Here is a 21498-nt window from a genome sequence, read left to right as displayed (position 1 = left end):
TTTACATAAGGTGTGAAAGGGACACACTCTTGTCCACAAAAGTTATGTGCCCTAATGAAATGGCAAGCAAGATTTGTTTGCAGAAACGTGAATTTTGGTTTGTTTGTTTATCATACCCTTGATCATACCCTCTTTTCTTTTGACGATGGCTCTCGGGGCTTGAACCAATCGAAATTTCCAGCGAATGGTGACTGAGCGCTTCGTTCGCCTTCACTTTTACAACCTGATTCACTAACGAACATTTTTTTTTTTATTAAATTATGGTGACTTCAATCACATTGTGGTCATTCGTCTCCAAACTCGAACCAGTGAGCGCAACGCAAAGTTAAAGAGCTATTACACTACGGCAAACAAACAAACAAACTCGCACATTTTGACACTTTGCTTGCTTTGTTTGTTTGCCTGGAAGCGTTTGTAGAAACGTCAGCCTGTATAATTTTTAATTTTTAATTAAATATGTCTTTATTGAACATTCTTATAATAATTACATTTCTTTTACATGATAAGTGGTATGGCCTAATGCTCTTCATCTTTGTTGTATTTTTCGTTTTATTATTAACTGATCACATTGATTTATTTGCTTCAAATTGTTTTACATTATTGCATTGAATTGAATACATTTGGGAAAAAAGAAAAAAATCACTTTAACAACTTATCCTAACCTAAAACTACAAAAATAATAAATCCATTGAAATATTCAAAATCACTAGAACGAGTAAACTACGAACTGTATTTTAAGATGAATGCTCCAAGAGTTCTTACTTGTTCCGCACGAGTTTTGCAACCACGCAGTGTTGTTGTCATCTCGATGAAAATGTTCAGAAGTTCTTGTGGTGAAAACAGGTCACTACTGCCTTCACCCGTTGATGTTGGTTGGTTTTCCCTCGGTTGCTGACTGAAGCCTGGAGGTGTTGTATGCTCTGCAACTCTTTGCCGCTGATTCAACGGCAATGGCTGCAGATTTGGAACCACTCGAACAGATCCCGCTCCAGGTGACGCCAAAGCAGGAAAATCCTCGTCTGTGTATGCTGGTGGTGTTTTGCGACGATTTGGTTGGTGCCTCGTCGTCGCTTGCTGCCGAATTTTTACAAACTCAGCTCGTTTTGGGCAGCTTCGATTCTTGGTAGAATGGTCGCCGCCGCAATTGAAGCATTTCGCTTCGATGTTCTCGTTGATTGTTTCGCAAGCTTGAGTTTTGTGCTCACCTCCGCAGGTTGCACAACGACTCTTGATGAAACAGTTCCTTCCACCATGTCCAAACTGCAAGCAATTCGAACACTGTGTCACGTCACGGTGCACTGGGCGATAACGTTCCCAAGTCACGATGATGTTGAAAATTGCCCGAACTGCTTTCAGCTCAGACGGCGTTATCGATCCTCTCTCGAGATGAACTAGGTACAGTTGATCACGATACTTGATGTCCTTGTTGTGTCTCGTCATCTTGAAGACTTCGATCACGTTCAACTTAAGAGTTTTGAGCTCTTCTTTCAACACATTCACATCCATGTCGTACAGGCCTCGGAGGACCTGTTTCATGGGGCGTTTACCTGGATCGTCATGGCTGTAGTATTCAATCTTTGTGTTGTTCAGGAAATCCCGAACGTAGTTGTAATCCTTTCTGGTAGGTAGCAGAATTTTGAGTCCATCAGCACACAAGCGAATGGAAGCTCGTAAAGCACCAGATTTGATAAACCCGGTCAGCCACTTTCGCACCGAATCCGATGACGATGTTTTCACAAAAATGGGTGGCAACTTTTCCCGTCGTTCAAATTCTTCCTTCTCGCTCACGTCCACAGGGAGGGTAGCGAACTGGTTTCCAGTCAATTTCTGAGCGTCCTCGCCCAAACTGCCTGGCTTCGCAGGTAGCGCTTCGGCATTCTTTAGCTTCTTCAAATCTGCCGATCCTGCTGGTGAGGACCGCCTCTTTTTCTTGCCCTGAGGCATTTTTGCACTTTTTAAGCACTTTTCAGGAGCTAAAATTCAGGAGTACCTCACTGAATGATGGCCCACAAAGGAATATGTCAGCCTGTATACATTTTGCCTTGTTTGAGAGTTGACCGCAAACAAGTTTGCAAGTTTGGCAATCTGTCAAACACGAAAAAGTGTGAGTTTGTTTGCGGTAGTGTAATGACTCACCATGACTGCTTTCAAATTATTGCTGTCACCACGGTCACCACGCAGCACTGCGCGAGCAAGAAAGAGAGAAAAGAGAATAAAAGAGCATGTGGCATCGGGTCGGGGGCGTCGGGTGGCTGCTTGAGTGTTTAGCTCGTTTTCGTTCGTTTCAACTTCATGAGCTTTGGTAAAAGAAGATTTAACAAAACGAGAAAATCCTCGCTAATATCTTCAAATGGAATCGATGGACTACGCAACAAAGGGCTTTCTTTTATTCTTTGATTCAGCATACAATTTACCTCGACCAACTGTTTTCTTCTGTCAACAGCAAACAAAGAAAAGTTATTTTTATTAAAACTTTCATAATCTGGGAAACATGAGCTTACATTAATTAGTTTAGAAATTGCTACAAATGTTAGACATTAGTTTTTTTTGTCTTAGGTGATCTAAAAATAGTGTAATGTATAACAATTTCAATATATTTTTAATAAGTTCCATATAACTTGTTTATTTCCTCTCTTTCTTGCTTTCTCTCTCTGTCTCTGACTAGTTAGGTGACCTACAAGAAACGGTCAATTCTTTTAATTCTTCCCCAAATGATAACCACGGTTTGCATTGTCTTCTGTGTTCTACTATTTTCCCCCAAACACAAAACGTTTGATCACAATTAGTACATGGGTTCGCATATTATACACAGGTCGCCGTCCCGTTGCTGGTCGACGTCGCCGCCGTCGTCGTTGCTCCATTAAAGTCTCGACTCTTGGAGCACATCTCGCAGATGCGCCTCGATTCGGGGTTCAAAAATGTACAAAATTCACAATTCCATTCGGCGCTGCTGCCGTTGTCGTGTGGGTTGATGATGGTCGCTGCGGCCGTGTCAAAGCTGGCCGTTTTCTTCTTGCCCGATGTAGTGGGGTGATTGTGATTCACGAGGATTCCGCCGCCTGACGCACTGCTGCTGTTGCCGCCGTTCTGGTCCTTGGTGGATGTGGTCGAAATCTTACGGGTGACGGAATTCCTCCGGCTGTTGGAGCTGCTGGTGGGATTGCTGGTGTGGTTGTGGTTGTGGTTCGCCTTGGGCTGGCTGCTATTGTCCGGGTTATTGCTATTGCTCGTTTTCGATAGTTTTTGTACTAGGGCGTTCTTTTGGCCAGCGGCTCGCGCGGCTGCATTCTCGTTGCGTTCGTTTTCCCGTTGACTCTGCTGCTGCGCGTTGCGCGTCCGTATTCCGTCCACCTTGTCGGCCGCTTTGGGCTTCATGGCTTTTAGCTTCTCGTTGCTGGGCCGCTTTAGCGTTCCACCGCGGCTGTGGTTACCACCCTCGAGGTAGTCTTCGTCCTCGGGGTTGACTACCAACACGTCGCCCCGTTCTCCCAAATCCTTGTTGTATCCCTGTTTTTCCAGATTTTGAAACACGTAATTCCACGACTCGTACGAACCGATTCCTTCCTGGTTCTTGCTCGATATGCGTTTGCTTACGTTGGTGGCCCGCTGGTACGCTCCGGCCTGCAGCTGTTCGTCCTCGTAGCTATCAAAGTCCGACTGGCGCGAGTTTCGAGACGTTTGGTGGTGCAAGTAAGGGTGACGAAGCTGGTTCTGCTGATTTTGCTGTTGGTGTTGGTGCTGTTGCCGTTCCATCAACGCTTCCGGTAGCATGTCGATCTCGTAGTCAGCCATCAAATCCGTGTTCCGCTCGCCTCGGTCGGACTTTTTCCGCTCCCTCTTGCCAGCTTCATCTCTGGTATCGATGTAAATCAGATCGCCGGCGTGCGTTTTTGGTTCTACCGGGTGGTGGTGCCTCGTCGGAACGGGGACATCGTAGTCGTCGTACGAGGATTTCTTCTTGCTCAAAATCGAGGGCGGAAGCGGTGGTCCGGTCGAGTCAAAGTTGTGGTTCATGTAGATTTCCGCCGCCGTGTGCCTGTGAGATTGTTGCTGCTGCTGCTGCTGCTGTTGGCCGTACAGTTGACCGTTGCTGTTGCTTCGATGGTGATAGTAAGGTGGCATCACGTGCTGCTGCTGATGGTAACCGTTAATACTGGGTTGATAGAAGGATTCGGTTCCGTTTTGCTTGCCACCACCGTTCATGCACGGACCACTGAGGTTCGCCGACAGTTTGTACGGTAGCGGAAACCGATTCCCGGACACGTTGTAGGGGTGATTGCTGTACGGGGTCATGCCGCAGGAACCGTCGACGGCATCGTAGACACCGGACGACGGTGGGGCCATTCCCATCGGGCCGCCATAGTGACTCGCGGACGATACTGCGGCATAGTCAAAGGGGGGCTGGTCAATCGAGTGTCGTTGCATGCAAGCCGCCAGATTGTACATGGCCGCGGTCGGATCCTGGTAGTGGTCCAGTGACTTTGAGTGGGGTATCGTTCCAAGCGAAGGGGGTGGAAGGCCGGCGGACTGGACAACGTGGGAGGGAGGAGGAACAGGTTGGGAGGGAGAATTCGGTAGGAAGTGATGGTGATAACCGTAGCTAGGTTGACTGTGGATGTTACAGGGGGTCGTATTGTACAAAGGCTGGGGACCACAGAAAGGTATCGTGAGCGGCGGCTGCATGGCCATGGAGGGCTGCGGAGGAGGAACCGGCTGCTGATGCTGATGTTGCTGCTGCTGCATGTGCGGATGAAACTGATACTGGCTGCTGCAAGAGTTACAAGAACTAACGGCTGGCACTAGCGGGTTGCCATACGACTCTACATCAGCGGCATTTGGAAAGAAAGAGAAACAAATGGAACAACCTGAACGAGCGTTCTGCTTCAACTATCTTTTAGTATGTATTTATGATGATCAGACAGATGCAGCATTAGTTGATATGAGTTATTTTGAGAAGAATGATACATTCAAAGAATTAATGTGAAAAACTACAACTAAACATAGATCTACATAGAATCTACATAGAATCTACATAGAACATAGAATATATAGATTGTTCAAAACAATTTATCGCAATAGTACTCTAAGTTGTGAAAAAAAAAATAAACAAATGGTTTGTTTTGGAGAAAAATAAAGCTCATGCTGGATCTGATACAAACCAACCCGATGAATAATCTGACCAGCTATTTTACTGTACACTCTCAATTTATGGAGATGCATGATCTAGAAGGTCCACAAAATCACGTGCAATTGGGTACTAAAGCCCTATGTAAATTTGTATGTACAACGGTAAAAAACACAATTAAAAACCCTTTCTGATCACTTTTTTTTCATTTTAATGCAAAAAAAAAGTTGACAAGAAAACATTTTTTCGATGGATCAACTATGGTCCCCTTGGAATGAGCTGTCAAGAAGGAGCTTTTCTGTCAAGAAGGACCGCGAGGTTAATTTTTCAAAATTGATTTAAAAATCCATTTTAAACTCTTTGTGGTCGTACAAAGTGTCATTGTACTCAGAAAAATAAGCTTTATCGCTGTAAACAATAATATCAGCAATCTAAGCTTCATTTAAGGACCCAATTTGAATTTTAATATATTTTTTTAATTTTGATTTTGGGTCTTATAAAGGACGTCAAATAACATCACCACACCGAAAACGACGTTTGAATTCATTCTATTTTTCGAATTACGAGCAAAAATTTAAATTGATTGACAAACCACGTAAATGTTGTTTATTTTGAGGTTCTTAAATAAGCCTTCTGAAAAGTTAGATTGTTTGAAAAAGTTTGTTCGATGTTTATAATGTTACCAGGAGCTATTACGAAGGTAATCAAACAACAACGGAACCTTCAAGTCATTTCGAGGCTTGGTGGTGAAAGTGTTAAATTAAAATCCACTTGGGGGCAGAATGGATCACCCTTTTCCTGCCTTATAAAAACAATCAAAAGTTATGAAATTTTGGTTAAATGGATTATGTCGCTCCTGGTAGGTTCACAAATTACGTTTAATGCAACATTAGTTGATATTTTAGTTATTTTGATGCTTATTTGTAAAAATAGTGTCTTATTTCAACATACTAAAACTATTTTCAAAAATGTTTGTTTTGGTAAGTGACTATTTTCATAAAAGTGGTATAACTTCATGGAAACTATGTTAGAAAGGTCCCTAAAAAAAGTCATTTCTTATCTCCCTTCAACGTTGTATTAGACAAAATGGCTTGTTTTCTAAGGAGGCCCATCCTTCCCCGCAGGGTGGCCCATTCTGCCCCGCACCTAGGAAAAGTAGCTGAAAAAATCTTTTTTTAAATGGCTCAAAAATAGTTTTGAGCTAAAAATTTTCATAAACCAAGTATACAATATTGAAGGGAACATCCCAAAGCACAAGCCTACTACACTGAATTCATATATTTGCATGTTTTTTCTATGGTTTTTGACGCATTTTACTTAGGAGGCAGTATTTGTAAATATTGCTCGGTTTGTTCTAGAGGTCGTATCGAGGTGCTCCGATTTGAATGAAACTTTCAGCGTTTGTTTGTCTATACATGAGATGAACTCATGCCAAATATGAGCCCTCTACGACAAAGGAAAGTGGGGTAAAATGGGCTTTGAAGTTTGAGGTCCAAAAACCAAAAAAAAATCTAAAAATTGCTCGCATTTCCGTAAAACTTCATCAATTCCAACTCTCTTAGATGCATTCGAAAGGTCTTTTGAAGCACTTCAAAATGTGCCATAGACATCCAGGATTGGTTCGACTTTTTCTCTTAGCTTTTGCAAATTACTGTCAAAAATTGTTTTTTTTTAAAACCTTAATATCTTTTTGCAACAGCCTCCAACACCCATACTCCCATAGGTCAAAAGATAGGTAATTAAATGGACTATAAGCCTACGGAAATAACTTTTTGGCCGGTCGCAGTTTTTCTCATAGTTTTTCGATTTTTCTAGAACAAACATTTTACAACGTTAGTTTTTGCCCTGTAGGCCGCCATAGGGGCACTTTTTGGTCTCAATTTTGTCATATTCGAAATCCTCGGACAATTTCACGTATGTTATAAGTATTGGAGTTGTAAATTTGATTTAAAATATAATTAAATAAAACATTTTTGAAAAAAGAAATAGATCTTATTTACCCTATGATCAATACGTCAAATGCTGTATCAAGTAGGCGAAAACCTGTTTTACCCCTAATTAAACAAATTGTTAAAAAATATTTTAATTCATTCTTAATGGCAATTTTTCCAATCAAATTTACAACTCCAATACTTCTAACTTACGTGAAATTGTCCGAGGATTTCGAATATGACAAAATTGAGACTAAAAAGTGCCGCTATGGCGGCCTACCGGCCAAAAACTAACGTTGTAAAATGTTTGTTCTAGAAAAATTGAAAAACTATGAGAAAAACTGCGATTGACCAAAAAGTTAATACCATAGGCTTATAGTCCATGTAATTACCTATCTTTTGACCTATGGGAGTATGGGTGTTGGAGGCTGTTGCAAAAAGATATTAAGGTTTTAAAAAAAACAATTTTTGACAGTAATTTGCAAAAGCTAAGAGAAAAAGTCGAACCAATCCTGGATGTCTATGACACATTTTGAAGTACTTTAAAAGACCTTTCGAATGCATCTAAGAGAGTTGGAATTGATGAAGTTTTACGGAAATGCGAGCAATTTTAAGATTTTTTAGGTTTTTTGGACCTCAAACTTCAAAGCCCATTTTACCCCACTTCCCTTTGTCGTAGAGGGCTCATATTTGGCATGAGTTCATCTCATGTATAGACAAACAAACGCTGAAAGTTTCATCCAAATCGGAGCACCTCGATACGACCTGTTACACATTGGTGAAAAACTCGCTCTTAGGCTGTTGCATTCGACTTGGTTTAGGGTCCCATAGATCGAGTTTTATACAGATTGAAGTTTCGATAAGTAGTTCAAAAGTTATGTATAAAAATGTGTTTTCATGTGTTAGGTTATCAAAAGACCTTTCCAACGAGTCTAAAACATTGAAGATCTTGCAACCCTGTCACTTGAGTGACATTTATGTACTTTTTTGAATCCGGATCTCACTTAAATGTACGTAACAGTTGCAAAGTAACCGCCGACTTTACAAGTCGCATTATCAACGCCAGTCCGCAGTTTGTGTGCGCGTCGCCGCTTTTTTTAAAATCTGCACCGTAGACAAAAACAGTGTGGTTCTGGATTTTTGTCAACTCCAAACCCAACCAGGCCCGAAGCTTGTAAAAAAAATCCTCGCAGACCTTCAAGTAAACCAAGAAAACTTGCGAGCATTGCAATTATGCAATAGAAGAAGAATAGCCGTGTTGCAGTTCGCCGACTCAGCAGTGGCCTCGTCCATCATCGACAAACTTCTGGTATATCAGGGTTGCAAAATCCCGATTTACCTGGACAACAACGCTACGGATGTTCGTGTGCTTGACCTACCTCTAGGCATAAGCAATGACGACGTAGTAAAAGTGATGAGTAAATACGGCGAAATTTTGACCATCACCAACGACCGCTGGATTAACTTCTTCCCAGGAATCCCAAATGGAGTTCGGACCCTGCGAATGTTGCTGAAACAGCCAACGCCGAAAAATCACTATAAACAATGCTGCTGCAACAGTGACGATTATAGGCAAAAAATCGCTTTGCAAACTCAAAGCAAAGAACAAAAAATGTGCGGATTCAACTAAAAAGGTGAACCAAAAAAGCAGTACACCACCGATTGAACCTGAGCCAAGTAGCAGCAGCAGCAGTAAAAGCAACAACAGTAAACCAGAACAAAATGCAATGGAAACAAGTGAAATTGACGAAAAAGACAAATCGAGCCAAACATTTCATTAGGGCACAAAACCAAAATCCGCGATTCGAGAAAATCGCTTGCAAAAAGTGCACAACTTGTTTCAATTCCTATTTTAAAAAGAAGCTTCACTGATGGTATTTTTACTTATGATACGATAAAACACATCATTATCCTCAACTCTGCTTGAATGCTTCTTAATTTATGTTGATTTTCGCAATAAAACTGATAATTTAAAAAAATCTCGTTATTAGGCCCTTTTAACTTTCCAACTGTTGTTCATAATGGGCCCTTTCTAGATGCAATTTCGAAGAGAATTGAAAGGGCACTAAAGCGCTGTCATCCGATTGTTGTTTTGAATGATGTTTATGGGACCTTTTGTTCAGTTAGAAATAATGAGGAATTCAGCGAACATTATGTTAATTGGTGAAGATTTGTGATCGAATGGTGAGAATAGGGCATGTGAAATATAAAAATTCTTCGAAGGTGTACTGAACAGGATCCGCGGGACCGTGTTAAATATTGTGGTTCAACGAAGTTTTTTTCTGCAGAAATCCTTGGTGAAACGTTAACCAAACGTTGTTTTGAAGTGAATTAGTGTTAAGAATGTATGAAAACTTCACTTCATTACATAGAAAGTTCCTCAACTACGAAAAACTAACGAAAAAGAAAAGGGCACAATTGAACTTTTTTTTCTGGTTCGGAGTGAACATTGTTATGGGCCCTTTTGAGTTTTTGATTTTTTCAATAGGAAATTGTTTGTTATCAATCTGATTCTTGGAGGGCATGTAGGGAGTGTACTAATGAATGGAATAGTGGAATAATCCCGAATGTTTACGTTTTGGTTTTGGGCCCTAATGAAATGTTTGGCTCGAAATATGGATTCGAGACCGTGCTTTCTAAGCACACTCGCAAAACCCGGAAGCGCTTACAAGCATATTTGGACGCGGATGACGAATTGACAACAAAACGAAGAGAGATGGCTGAAGTAGAAACAACAGATGAAGAAGACGAAGATGTCATAAAAGCAAAATATTATAGGAATAAGTGTTATGAGATAACTGTTAAATCCCTGGAGGAAGAGGACGAAGATAAAATTGAAGAACTTGATAATTTAAAATCAAAATTTTCCGCTAAATATTTGAAACATAGACAGAAATATTTAGAAAAAGGCATGGTAACAATTATTGAAATATAGCCAGACAAGTGATGATTTAAAACTCTGTAACCTTTCCTCTTCCACTATCCACCTTGAAGAGATGAATGCACAATGGTGTAAAGTCTCTATAATAAAACAAAAAAAAAATGTACGTAAACTATGTCCGGATCTACCAGCCGTCCCATCGTAAGTTAAGTTATCAAAAGAACTTTCCAACGAGTTCAAAACATTGAAGATCTGGCAACCCTGTCTCGAGATATGGTCACTTAAGTGATATTTATGTACTTTTTTATTCCGGATCTAAAAAATAGATGAAATTTGTGTACAGTCATTATTGGTAATCAGTGAGGTTGGCTCCAACCACATAGGTGGATTTAGTTTGTTTTTTTTTTTTTGTTAAAAAGCTTATAAACTTAGTTAACTAAATATAAACATTGATTTTTTTTTTCTTAAAAACTGTATCATCTACTTTAGTGATGGTACAACTTTATCTGATGCAAAATATTCCAAAAACAAATTGAAATCCTATCAAAGTCACCCCGGTTTACGGTACTTGTATTTGACACATTTCATAAAAGAATTCACTTAAATCGATCATATTCGTACGGACACTTATTTGACCTCTTTTGGTAACTTTTTTCAGTAACCTATTTTTGTATTTTTTTAGAATAAGTTTTTTACAAATCCAATGAATTGATCTTGAAGAGGATATTCTGCCGCGTCGATTGATGTATACTTTAGTCGAATTTTAAGTACTCTTACATCACAAACAGTTTCCGTACGGGGGGAGTACAGACAAATAGTTGACTCACTGTAGCTATTTGAAGTTAGCAGTTCCAAAAAACGGCTGCCACGATATCTCAACAGTGCTTTGACCAAATCGGCTCAAAATGTTGGTGAAAATTCGTTAAACCAAACCCTTGTGCATGATTTTCAAAAAGGTTTATTTTTTAAAAAGATAAAAATGTTGCTATGTTTTTCATTTAAAAAACCGTCGGCATAGATCTAGGGGTTTTTCTCAACAATTATTTTCCCTGAAAGAACACCCAGTTAGCAAAATCGTAAAAATATGTATCCTCCCTGCAAAGGCTTATGAATTGATATCAGTTGAAAGGTTCTCCAAATCTCTGAATTGCAAATGTAACATCCTGGAGCAGAAAAGTTAAATTCTAATAAAAACAATTGAAATTGAAAAAAAAACCGTCGGCTTTTTGATTTGTGTATTTTTTTAAATGCAAAAAGTCAGAATCAGACTCCGTCATGCACACGGGATACAGTGAGTCAAATATTTGTCCGTACCCCCCCGTACGGAAAATGTTTGTGATATAAAAGTACATAAAATTCGACTAAAGTGCCATGTTTTGTACATCAATCGACGCGGCAGAATGTCCTCTTTAAGACACTGTCATTGGATTTGCAAAAAACTTTTTCTTAAAAAATACAAAAATAGTTTACTGAAAAAAGTCAAAAAAGAGGTCAAATAATTGTCCGTACCCCTTGTAAAAGTACAAAATCTGATCGATTTTGAAATGTTGTTTCTGTGTCAAATACTAGTACCTCTAGCCAGTTTGTGACAACTTTGAACTTCTGATAACTTTGTTTAGTTAGTTTATATTAAGAATTGGTTTAAATTTAGTTTTTTAAAGTAAAACTTATCAAAACATAAGTTTATAAACAACTATTTTTATAAAATTGCTATTTTATGTTGTAAGAGTCTCTATTTAACAAGTTTTAACAATATTTGTTCGAAATATACATTGTTTTCATCTTTTATTGACATTTTTCGACCAAAATACTGTTTCGGAACAATACCGTTAAACAATCCGGATTGTCCCGGAACCGGTTTAACCCCTCGGAGGGAAATTTTGTGGTGGTCAGATAGAGGACAAAAAACCCATCTCTTGCAATTTAAAGCATCCAATTTCGTCCCCTACAGCCCGATTACGAGTCCCTAGTCTGAAATTTGAAATTTTCAAATTCCCCAAGCAAAACATTCTGTCCCAGGACGGTACAGAAATTCTCAGTACGGAAAGTGAAAATTTCAAATTTCAGACTAGGGACTCGTAATCGGGCTGTAGTGGACGAAATTGGATGCTTTAAATTGGAAGAGGTGGGTTTTGTCCTCTATCTGACCACCACAAAATTTCCTCCGAGGGTTAAACCGGTTCCGGGACAATCCGGATTGTTTAACGGTATTGTTCCGAAACAGTATTTTTGGTCGAAAATGTCAATAAAAAGATGAAAACAATGTATATTTCGAACAAATATTGTTAAAACTTGTTAAATAGAGACTCTTACAACATAAAATAGCAATTTTATAAAAATAGTTGTTTATAAACTAATATTTTGATAAGTTTTACAAAAAAACTAAATTTAATCCAATTTTAATATAAACTAACTTAATAAAGTTATCAGAAGTTCAAAGTTGTCACAAACTGGCTAGAGGTGCTAGTATTTGACACAGAAACAACATTTCATAAATGAATTCACTTAAATCGATCAGATTTTGTACTTTTATTAGGGTACGGACAATTATTTGACCTCTTTATTTTACTTTTTCAGTAAACTATTTTTGTATTTTTAAGAAAAAGTTTTTTGCAAATCCAATGACAGTGTCTTAAAGAGGACATTCTGCCGCGTCGATTGATGTATAAAACATGGCACATTAGTCGAATTTTATGTACTTTTATATCACAAACATTTTCCGTACGGGGGGGTACGGGCAAATATTTGACTCACTGTATGTCTTGCGAGTCTTCACCCTAAATTTCAGCCAATTTGGTCCATCCCATCTTGAAATATCGTGGCACCCTGGCGTATGGCAAAATTTTGACCACACATCGTCTCTTACTCAATTTAATCATGAAATTTACCGTAGTGATGGAATATCATCTTTTAAGTGGATTTTATAAAGTTTTCTGTGATATGAAATTTTGTGATTTTCTACATGTAATTAACCCCTTAATAAAACGTGAAGACCGCGTGTCAAATAGTGTTAGCACAGTAATGAAAGGATGAGATTGAGGTTAACAGTGTCAGGGTAAATTTTATTCATCACAATAGGATATATTTATAACAAAGCCAAATCTACATATTTCTACTTTTAGTAAAGAAAAAAGCATGTTTCTACAAAACTAATGGAATGAGATGGTCATGAATGGAAAGGATTAGTCTAGGTCAATTGGAGATAAAGATAATTTAAGGTTTCGACAATACCTTTTCGTCGAGCCTGCTGATTCTTGTGGTGTTTCTCCTGTATCAGCATCGCCATGTTTAGAACAGTTTGCTCTACATTCACTAAAAAACACACAAAGAATATTAAGGTATCCCCTTCAGAAAAAATCAACTAGTCGCTATACTTGTATTAAGTTCTCGAAAGCTGTAAATATCACTCCAGTTTACCGCCAGCTTCATATCCGTCAACTGAGCACAAATTTTCTTCATAATCTGCAATAAAATGTTGTTTAGAAACCAATACCGATGCTTCCACGCTTGAAGTTCTCACCTGGCACTCGACCGTGGCCGTGATGGCATCCCGCGAGACGTTCGTTACGCGATCCGGACAGATTGGCCCGTCCAGCACCAACGTTTTGTTCGGTAGCGTTTTGTACCCCATCTGCTCGAACAGTGCCTCTGCGCCCACCAAATTTGCCGCAATCTCGTGCTGGTAGAATCCGGAGTACATCTGTAAATGTGTTATTTGAAGTAAACTTAAAACCCAAATGGCCTTAAATCGCATTACCTTGATAACTTTGTACTCCTTCCGCCATGGCTTTGTGAACAAGTTGTTCGCGTACTGGCTGATGGCTTCAAATCCAATGGATGCTTTATACGCGGAAAAATCTTCCATTTTTGCAATGGAACTGAACGGTGACGGAAAGAGATAATTAGTTCTCTTAACTAAAGCACGTTATTTAATAGTTTTAGGTAACACGAATAACAAATCTTTTAATCAATGCCCTTAAAAAGGAAGTGTTGCTAATAATGGGATGTTTTTCGTGTTTATTCAGAAGAAATACTTAAAATGTATGGGAAATACCTTTGTAAAACTTGCACAGTTTGTAACAGCATAAACTTTTGGCTGTGAGGCATGTTGCAAATGTACTGAACGATTAGGTCTGGAATGAAAATGAATCACAAAAAAACGTTATTTATTTTAACAATGGTCTAAAAAAATCGCTTCATCCTTCGAAATTCAGCTTTTTGACGTAGACTTACGTCTTTGTCGAAGGTACTGGGGTGCCATTCCAAAAAATCCGGGCCGAAGGCCCTGGATTACTGCGTCATCCGTCAAACGCTTATATCTTCCTTCCCTCTAATCGAATCCACACGACTTATGTTCCATTCGATTCGAAAATTATTCAGCAATTTGCTATAAAACTTTCATTGTTGGCAAAATAGTTTTACTATTGAAACAATTGAATGTTTTAAAATGTTTTCAAAATGCACAGATTGAGCGCTTCCCACTCACGGACGGGAATGTCAAGTACCTATTTTGAGGGGAAAATCATCCGAGCAACGCGACCGAGTGTCGGTCGCGAAAAAGGAGGGGAAGTAGCGGGCCGAAATGCTATATAAGAACGCGCGCCAGAGCCCATTCCATCATTCACGTCTCAGACGTCGGACCGGCAGCAGCAGCAGCAGGAGAGAGGGACCAGAACTGGAAAAGAAGCGCGCATCGCCTTCTCGTCGTCACCGTCAGCCAGTTGCCTCTCGATGGCCGGACCGTTTGGATCTTTCGCGGTAGGGGGTAAAGACTTCCCAACTCTTCGGAGTTGCCTCACTCCCAGTCTCTCGTCCCACCCGTGATGAGTCGGTGAAATGCCTTTCAGGAACTAGTGTTGGTCTTTGAGGGTGACGGATTGCACAGCTTTCTGAACCCCTCTCTCCACCACATTATGCTACCAAACTTTCATTCGGTTCGCGAAAAAATAGTTTTTCGTTCTTCTCTTCTCCATTCGATGTTTCCATTGTTTAAATAAGGCTTTCTAGTCAAAGATTTACCAACACATTCAAAGTATGGTTACATGGCAGTTGAGTTGACTGGAGTGTGTAAGTTCTGTTTTGTCGGGGGGTCCATCTCCCATTTACGATCTTATTCCGTTAATGTATTCCTAGTATCTAGCTAATTCTTCAAAATTAAGATATGGAAAACTCTATGTCCACATCTCAAAACTTTACGTAGTCTACGCCATTCCGGTTATGTCTGTGACATAACTACTTTGACTTTTTGGAGGACGTTAAGGTTTTTAGGCATAGACTAATAAAAGACTACACAGTAGGCTCTGAACCATGACTCAACCTTTTTATGACCCCTCGGCACGGCTGGTTCACTGTCAAAAATGACAGATCGAAATGTCATCAACTGGCAGCTCTGACTTTGACATGACATTTCACGCAATGTTATTGTTTATGTTTTTGTTTATGTTTTTGTTTTGAATTAAACGGAAAATGTTCCAGATGCGGACGGTAATTACTAGAGTGAACCATCGTTCGGGGGGGATCCTGAGGGTGGTCGAATTTCTAGCGATTCCGTGTGTCTGCTGAAAGATGGACACGCCTACGCCTGAAGGTCATTCCGGGATTCGAACGGCAACATGGGCCTCACCATCGAGGGCAAGAACTGGCTCCCGATCGAGATCATTTCGGGCTGTTAATCGTCATCCTCCTAGAAAACGACCACGTGAACACCGTCGGGTTTACCAAGCAAAGCGGCGTATCTAGCCGTGGCCCGCCACCGGTTGATACTGCCGGGGCAAGACTGACTTTCTTCAACCCGGGATCTTCATCCTGAAAGGCAAGAAAGTCCTTGCAGACGCCATCTGGGCCTCGACGTACTGAATCTACTTCAAAAACCTCAACAGGCCCAAGATCTTTGCCCCGAACTGCCATTCCGAACCCGGGGCATGAGCTCGAACCAGCAACTTGGAACTGGCAACGAGGAAGCCGAACAACGCAGCTTGTCAGCAAGCAGGTGCAGGGCATGCGCATCCTTAAAGTTACTAGTGGAGGTCAGCACAGTTTGTCCCATGTAGAGGGAGACTTGTTGGAAGCCACCCCGTCACGGAACCGAAACCCGCCGCCGCCGCTAAGTCCAAGAATGTAGAATGAAAATAAACTTTACTACAAAGAAAACAAAAACGCAAATGCTTTTTATTATGTACTTCAAATTTTATTTTCAATTCTTGGTTACAAATATTTTCAACTTGATCTAAAGATTCACTTCTTCTTGACCAACTCCTCGCCCTTCTGGATGTTTTTCTTCAGCTCCAGAATGGCCTTCTTCAGCAGCTCCTTCTCATTGGCGTTCACTAGGGCAGACCAAGGTGTGGGTCGACTCCGGCACGGTCAATGTCCAGCGTGGAAATGGCCAACACGCGCTTTGGGTCCAAAACTGCAGCCTTGGGCAGAGTGTCGCAGGCAATCGGGACCGTTGAGTTAACCGGATTCGAGATGGGGCACGCATTGGCACATCCGGCGGCGAGGACGCGGGCGATCAAGGTGTTCGTGTTGAACAGATTTGGCTCGCTAAACAATAATCCCTGCACTGCTGATTGACTTATTGCAAAGCAAAACAACACAAACAAGATGCGCGCATAAATCAGCACAAAACGAAATCGAAAAAGCCAGCGCTGCCAGGTCGATCTGTCATACGAGGGGCGAACCGATATGGGGTTCAACCACCGACACCGACGTAACACTCCATGTAAAAAATGTGCTGAAATTTGTCCCAGCACGACTCACCCAATTACTTCCTTGGAATCACCCCTTGCCGATAAAAATATATTTCGCAACACTGCTCAACCCATTGTTTGCAAACAAAACGTAGTTTATGAATGAATCAGCTGATTTGTGTTTACAAACAAAATATAATCAGTGTTGCCTTGCTAATACATTTTTCGAAAACCCGTTTGACAGCTCACCGGACTTACCGGAGGGGTGATGCAAAGAAGGGTCATCTTTTTTACTTGAGTGTTACGTCGGTGTCGGTGGTTCAACGTTGTACCCGCGGTTCACAGCTTATGAGTCATACTTTTTGGAAAATTTTGTTCGGAGTGAGTAGTCTTTAATTAGTCTATGTTTTTAGGTAGGTATCTCGATAGGGTAACAAGAAAAAAATATTTAAGAAAACCACTTCGTTTTTATACATTTTTCAGCAAAATTAAGCATAGATACGTGCCAATTATAACCCAATTCAGTCAAAGTCAAAGAGTTTGTATTATTATTTTTTAAATTGATTCGTCGCTAAACTATCTCCAAGGAAGAGTGCGATCCTTGCAAAAAAAAAATCAATTCGCATTCGCATTCGCATTCGCATGGAGAAGGTGATCTTAGCGGGTTGCAGACTGGATTTCGTCATGTATGTGTGATGATTGTCCAGCTCAGGTTGCATAGAAATTGATTAAAGGGAATTAAAACCAATTCTACCATGAAAGCCATACATTGCCGGCCGCTCCCATCTTCACCATACACCGGGACAGGAATAAGGATTAGGAGCACGGGAAGTGTTGATGCTCTCTCTCAGTCGCCAGCCAGCGATAAGTTAAGACGTGTTTTGCTCGTGTTGTCATCTCGCGTGCTTGGAAGTTTTTGACAGATGGAGGTGGAGGAATCCTCCGAGGAGGAAGATTTTCGTCCCGTCCGCGGGAATCGGAAGCGGAAGAAGTCCAGTGAGGTCGCTGGAATCGGCATCGAAGGAGAAAAAGTTGACAAGACCCTGCTCAACAACAACAAGTTCAGCCCGCTAGCGGATAACAAAAACAACAACAATGCCAGCCCAGCAGGAGGAGGGGACGCCCCGGCGGTTCCACCACCCGGCCAGTCGGCAGGTAAACAAAAGCAACCACCTTTGGTGGTGAAGAACACCACGGATTTTTACAAGCTCGTGGCGATAGTGGAAAGTTGTAAATTAGGTTTCAAACCGATTTACAAACTAACCCGATTTGGAACCAAGGTGACCTGCTTCTCTGTAAAAGATTTTGACAAGTTGCAAGAGCTACTCAAGAAGAAGAAAGTGGAATTCTACACCCACGATCGGCGGAGCGAACGAAATCATCGGGTGGTTCTTCGTGGTTTTCCTGATGAACTGAAACCGGACGAGGTCAAGTACCTTCTGAAGAGGGATCTCAAGCTGGAAGCGCTGGAGGTGCATATCATCAAGCGGAAGGAAAAGTCCACCGTGGACGAAACTCCGTACATTGTGGTCTTCCCCAAGGGATACACCAATCTGAAGAAGCTCTCTGCAATGAAAGTTGTGGCAAGCACTATCATCCGGTGGGAGGCCTACCGGAACAAACGGCCGAACGTGACCCAGTGCAGGAACTGCTTGCAGCTGGGTCATGAAACCAGGAACTGTCACCTGAAAGGCAGGTGCAACAACTGTGGGGGTCCCCACAAGACGGACGAGTGCAAAGTCCAAGAAGCCGAGCCGAAGCGGTGTGCCAACTGCTCTGGAGCCCACGAAGCCACGGACCGCAGCTGCCCCAAGCGTGCGGACTTCATCCGGAGGCGCCAGCAGGCGTCGAAACCGAAACCGCCGGCAAGGAAGGCGTAGAAGCAGAGTCCAGCAGTTCCGGCGTTTACGCCGGCGGAGTTTCCTCCGCTGCCGGGTGCAGTTCCGGACGGAAAATCTAAGGATCGCCCTCGTCCCGCAGGAAGCAGCCAAGGTGGCCCCCGAGACGGTGGAGCCACGGAGAAGGAAGCCGGGGAGGTACTCTACAGTTCGGCTGAGCTGTGGGGGATTTTCTCCGAGTACATCGGCAGGTTCAAGACCTGCAAGACCCGCTTGGACCAAGTAACCCTCGTCAGTTACATGATCTCCAAGTATGGAATTTAAGGAGTTTTTTTTTTTTGTTATTATATATTGTTTTACTGATCCTCGGTCCCAACCTGGTCACAGCACCTAAAAGGACCTAATTAAAATAAGTTAAGAAAAAAAAGTGTTGATGCTAAACTTACTTAGAAAAAAAGGTAGCGAAACCGCAGGCTCTTTTTCCCAACCCTATTGTGGAACTCGATCAAACTGACCGTTTGACCAAATTTGATCGAATTTAAACAACAAGGCTGCGTAAGCATCGCGTGGAGTTGGTAGTTGTACAAGGTAAAGGTCTGGGAGTCGCCCTAAGCAAGCGATACGACCGTTGGCATAAGTGAGGTTAAAAGTTGGTTGATTTTATTCTCAAGGCAGACTATCGGAAGCTGCTGTCGAGACTGTTCCCGCAAAAAAAAAAATCAATGTTCATTAACTCCACACTCCACTCCACAGAAAAGGGTACTAGTGGTTATGTTACAGACATGACCAACATTTAAATGACTTATATTATTATGATGTTACAGAATCATTGCATTTGTCATTTCGCACCACCGGCGAGGTCACGGTCGCAACCTTCCGGTAAATTGAACTACATCATGGGAAGAGGAACGCGTCCATGATGGGTTTGGTCAGTTGCTGAAAATCGGTGGTCAGTTTCGCGACCAGAATTTAAAAAATGACGCAAAATTTTTAAAAAATATATCATTATTAAGCGCCATATGCAAAACTTAATTAATTGTTTTCAATGTTAGATGGATACTCAAAATTTCATTTCTGGCCAAAGTTTTAATTAAACGGTACTTCAAATGTATGACTCAAATGTGGCAACAAATAACGAGTAGCCACCCTGAACGCGGTCAAAAGTCCCCGGAAGAATTATAACCAGTCAGTCTGCGCTTCACTCTACTCGCAACCTTCTAGTCTCGCAAATTACAGCAAAACAACCGATGCGATGATTCATCATCCCGTCAGCATCGTGTGTTATCAGTTTCACTGGCAATTTTAATGCCCGCGACGGTCATGACCGAGCAATGGAAAGGGTCACCCACCGGTGCTGCGATTCACAAAACAAAGAAAAACAAGTGCCAGAGTTCCCACTTACCTTCTAGCTGCCTCCTTAAGTTAATCTTCTCCATAGTTTCTTCCGCGTCCAAGAACTTCCAGTGGACTTCCAGAATTTTATTGTACAGATTCGTGATGCCGCCAGCGGCAACGACACTACCACCTCCGCCGTCCTGCTGGTGATGATCGTACACGGATTCCATGTTTCTTTTTCTTTCCTCTTGCGGGGATTGTCGTTTTTTGGTCACTTCTAGTTAATCATTCAAATTATCGTTTTGAAGCTGCTGCTGCTACTGCTGTTTCCTCGTTTGTTTCTACAACCATCAATCAAAGTGAGCTGTGAATCAGCTTGTGTTGAAGAACTTTAAAGGTAAACAACAAAAAATGCAAGCCGCTGGCAGCGAAAGGGTCAACGCAGTTGGCCTCGACTCGGAGAAAAAAAAAACGAAAGATCAAAAAGATCAGTTTTCTGATTCTAAACACGCACCACGTACATGCACACACACACACACACACAAACACCCGTTCTCTCTTGAACGATCTGAGCCCAAATATTTTCACGATCTCCGCCGCCGCTGCTTTCTGCTATAAATAATCATAAACGCTTCTGAGACGGCGAACAAGTTCTATTAAAAGATTTGCATAAGTGGTCTGCTCTAATTTTCCTTTCTTCCCGATACAATTTGGCTTCGATTTGTTCGTGCCAATTAGTTCGATCCTAGTTGGCCACAAAGCTCAGCACCAGCAGCTCCCGGAGGAATGCAAAGGAATGCAGAACCATAATCATTATCCAATCGAAGTAGTCGTTCGCCGAACTTTTCGTTTTCGCTGCAAGCAACTTGCAGTTTTCGCTCTTTTCCACAGCATTCCATCCAAAATTTACCGCTTCTTTACATTCCACGTATCATTTCACGGCCCGTACGCACTGCTGTAGCCGCTTTCGGTCGTTTCGAACGGTATTATTTCATTTTTGCGCAGAGATCGCGAGACACACAGGTCCACCATTAAATTTTACAAAAGTTTTACAGTTCTCTCCTCTTGCTCTTCTTGCCAACAACGAAACGAACGGGACACACGAGAATGACAACTCTGATGACAGATGGTTGTGTGAGTGTGTGTTTGTTTAGATTTTAAAGTGTCAAAAGTTGCGTTTTGCAGGGGGTGTTTCAAAAATCATTTGAATCGATACACTCTCGTCGAAAATAACTCATTTCAGTGTAATTTCACTCAGAATTTTCAACCTACCAAACACATTTTAGGGGAAGTTCCTAGGACAGTTCCCTTTCTATTCAATTGGGTACTAAAGCCCTATCTCAATTTGTATGTACAACGGTAAAAAACACAATTAAAAACCATTTCTGATCACTTTTTTTTTTCATTTTAATGCATTTTTTTTTTGACAAGACAACATTTTTTCGATGCATCAACTATGGTCCCCTTGGAACGAGCTGTCAAGTAGGAGCTTTTCTGTCAAGAAGGACCGCGAGGCTAATTTTTCAAAATTGATTTAAAAATCCATTTTAAACTCTTTGTGGTCGTACAAAGGGTCATTGTACTCAGAAAAATAAGCTTTATCGCTGTAAACAATAATATCAGCAATCTAAGCTTCATTTTAGGACCCAATTTTTCTCTATTCAAACAACTTATTTGGCAAAGTTTTTGGTAGAAACTG

The 21498-nt window shown here is 41.3% G+C and overlaps 1 protein-coding gene across 2 annotated transcripts; it reads right to left on the bottom strand.

Annotated features, from left to right (window-relative positions):
* Nucleotides 1-2409: 2409 nt before the first annotated feature.
* On the bottom strand, nt 2410-20907 carry LOC6054711 (protein tamozhennic). Of its 2 annotated transcripts, none has more exons than XM_038262017.1 (8): nt 20710-20907; nt 19867-20163; nt 13992-14070; nt 13695-13815; nt 13458-13637; nt 13312-13399; nt 13169-13249; nt 2410-4820 (listed from the first exon to the last, which is right to left on the bottom strand). In XM_038262017.1, exons 2-8 carry the CDS (start codon nt 20027-20029, stop codon nt 2803-2805), a joined length of 2730 nt encoding a protein of 909 aa, XP_038117945.1. In that variant the 5' UTR covers nt 20030-20163; nt 20710-20907; the 3' UTR covers nt 2410-2802. The 2 variants fall into 2 exon arrangements, with proteins under 2 accessions (XP_038117945.1, XP_038117944.1); XM_038262016.1 differs by having other exon boundaries at nt 2414-4820; nt 19867-20140.
* Nucleotides 20908-21498: the final 591 nt, after the last annotated feature.

The sequence above is a fragment of the Culex quinquefasciatus genome, chromosome 3 (genome assembly GCF_015732765.1).
Source record: "Culex quinquefasciatus strain JHB chromosome 3, VPISU_Cqui_1.0_pri_paternal, whole genome shotgun sequence".
Classification (NCBI taxonomy): domain Eukaryota; kingdom Metazoa; phylum Arthropoda; class Insecta; order Diptera; family Culicidae; genus Culex; species Culex quinquefasciatus.
Note: the sequence above shows the minus strand (reverse complement) of the source record. Positions and strands in the feature narration are given on the sequence as shown.

Coding starts and splice junctions, on each gene's coding strand:
- LOC6054711 (XM_038262017.1), bottom strand. CDS start 20,029: ATGGAATCCGTGTACGATCATCACCAGCAGGACGGCGGAGGTGGTAGT. Junction 14,071..19,866: donor CTTAAGGAGGCAGCTAGAAG/GTAAGTGGGAAC, acceptor TTTTCATTCCAG/ACCTAATCGTTCAGTACATT. Junction 13,816..13,991: donor ACTGTGCAAGTTTTACAAAG/GTATTTCCCATA, acceptor GTCACCGTTCAG/TTCCATTGCAAAAATGGAAG.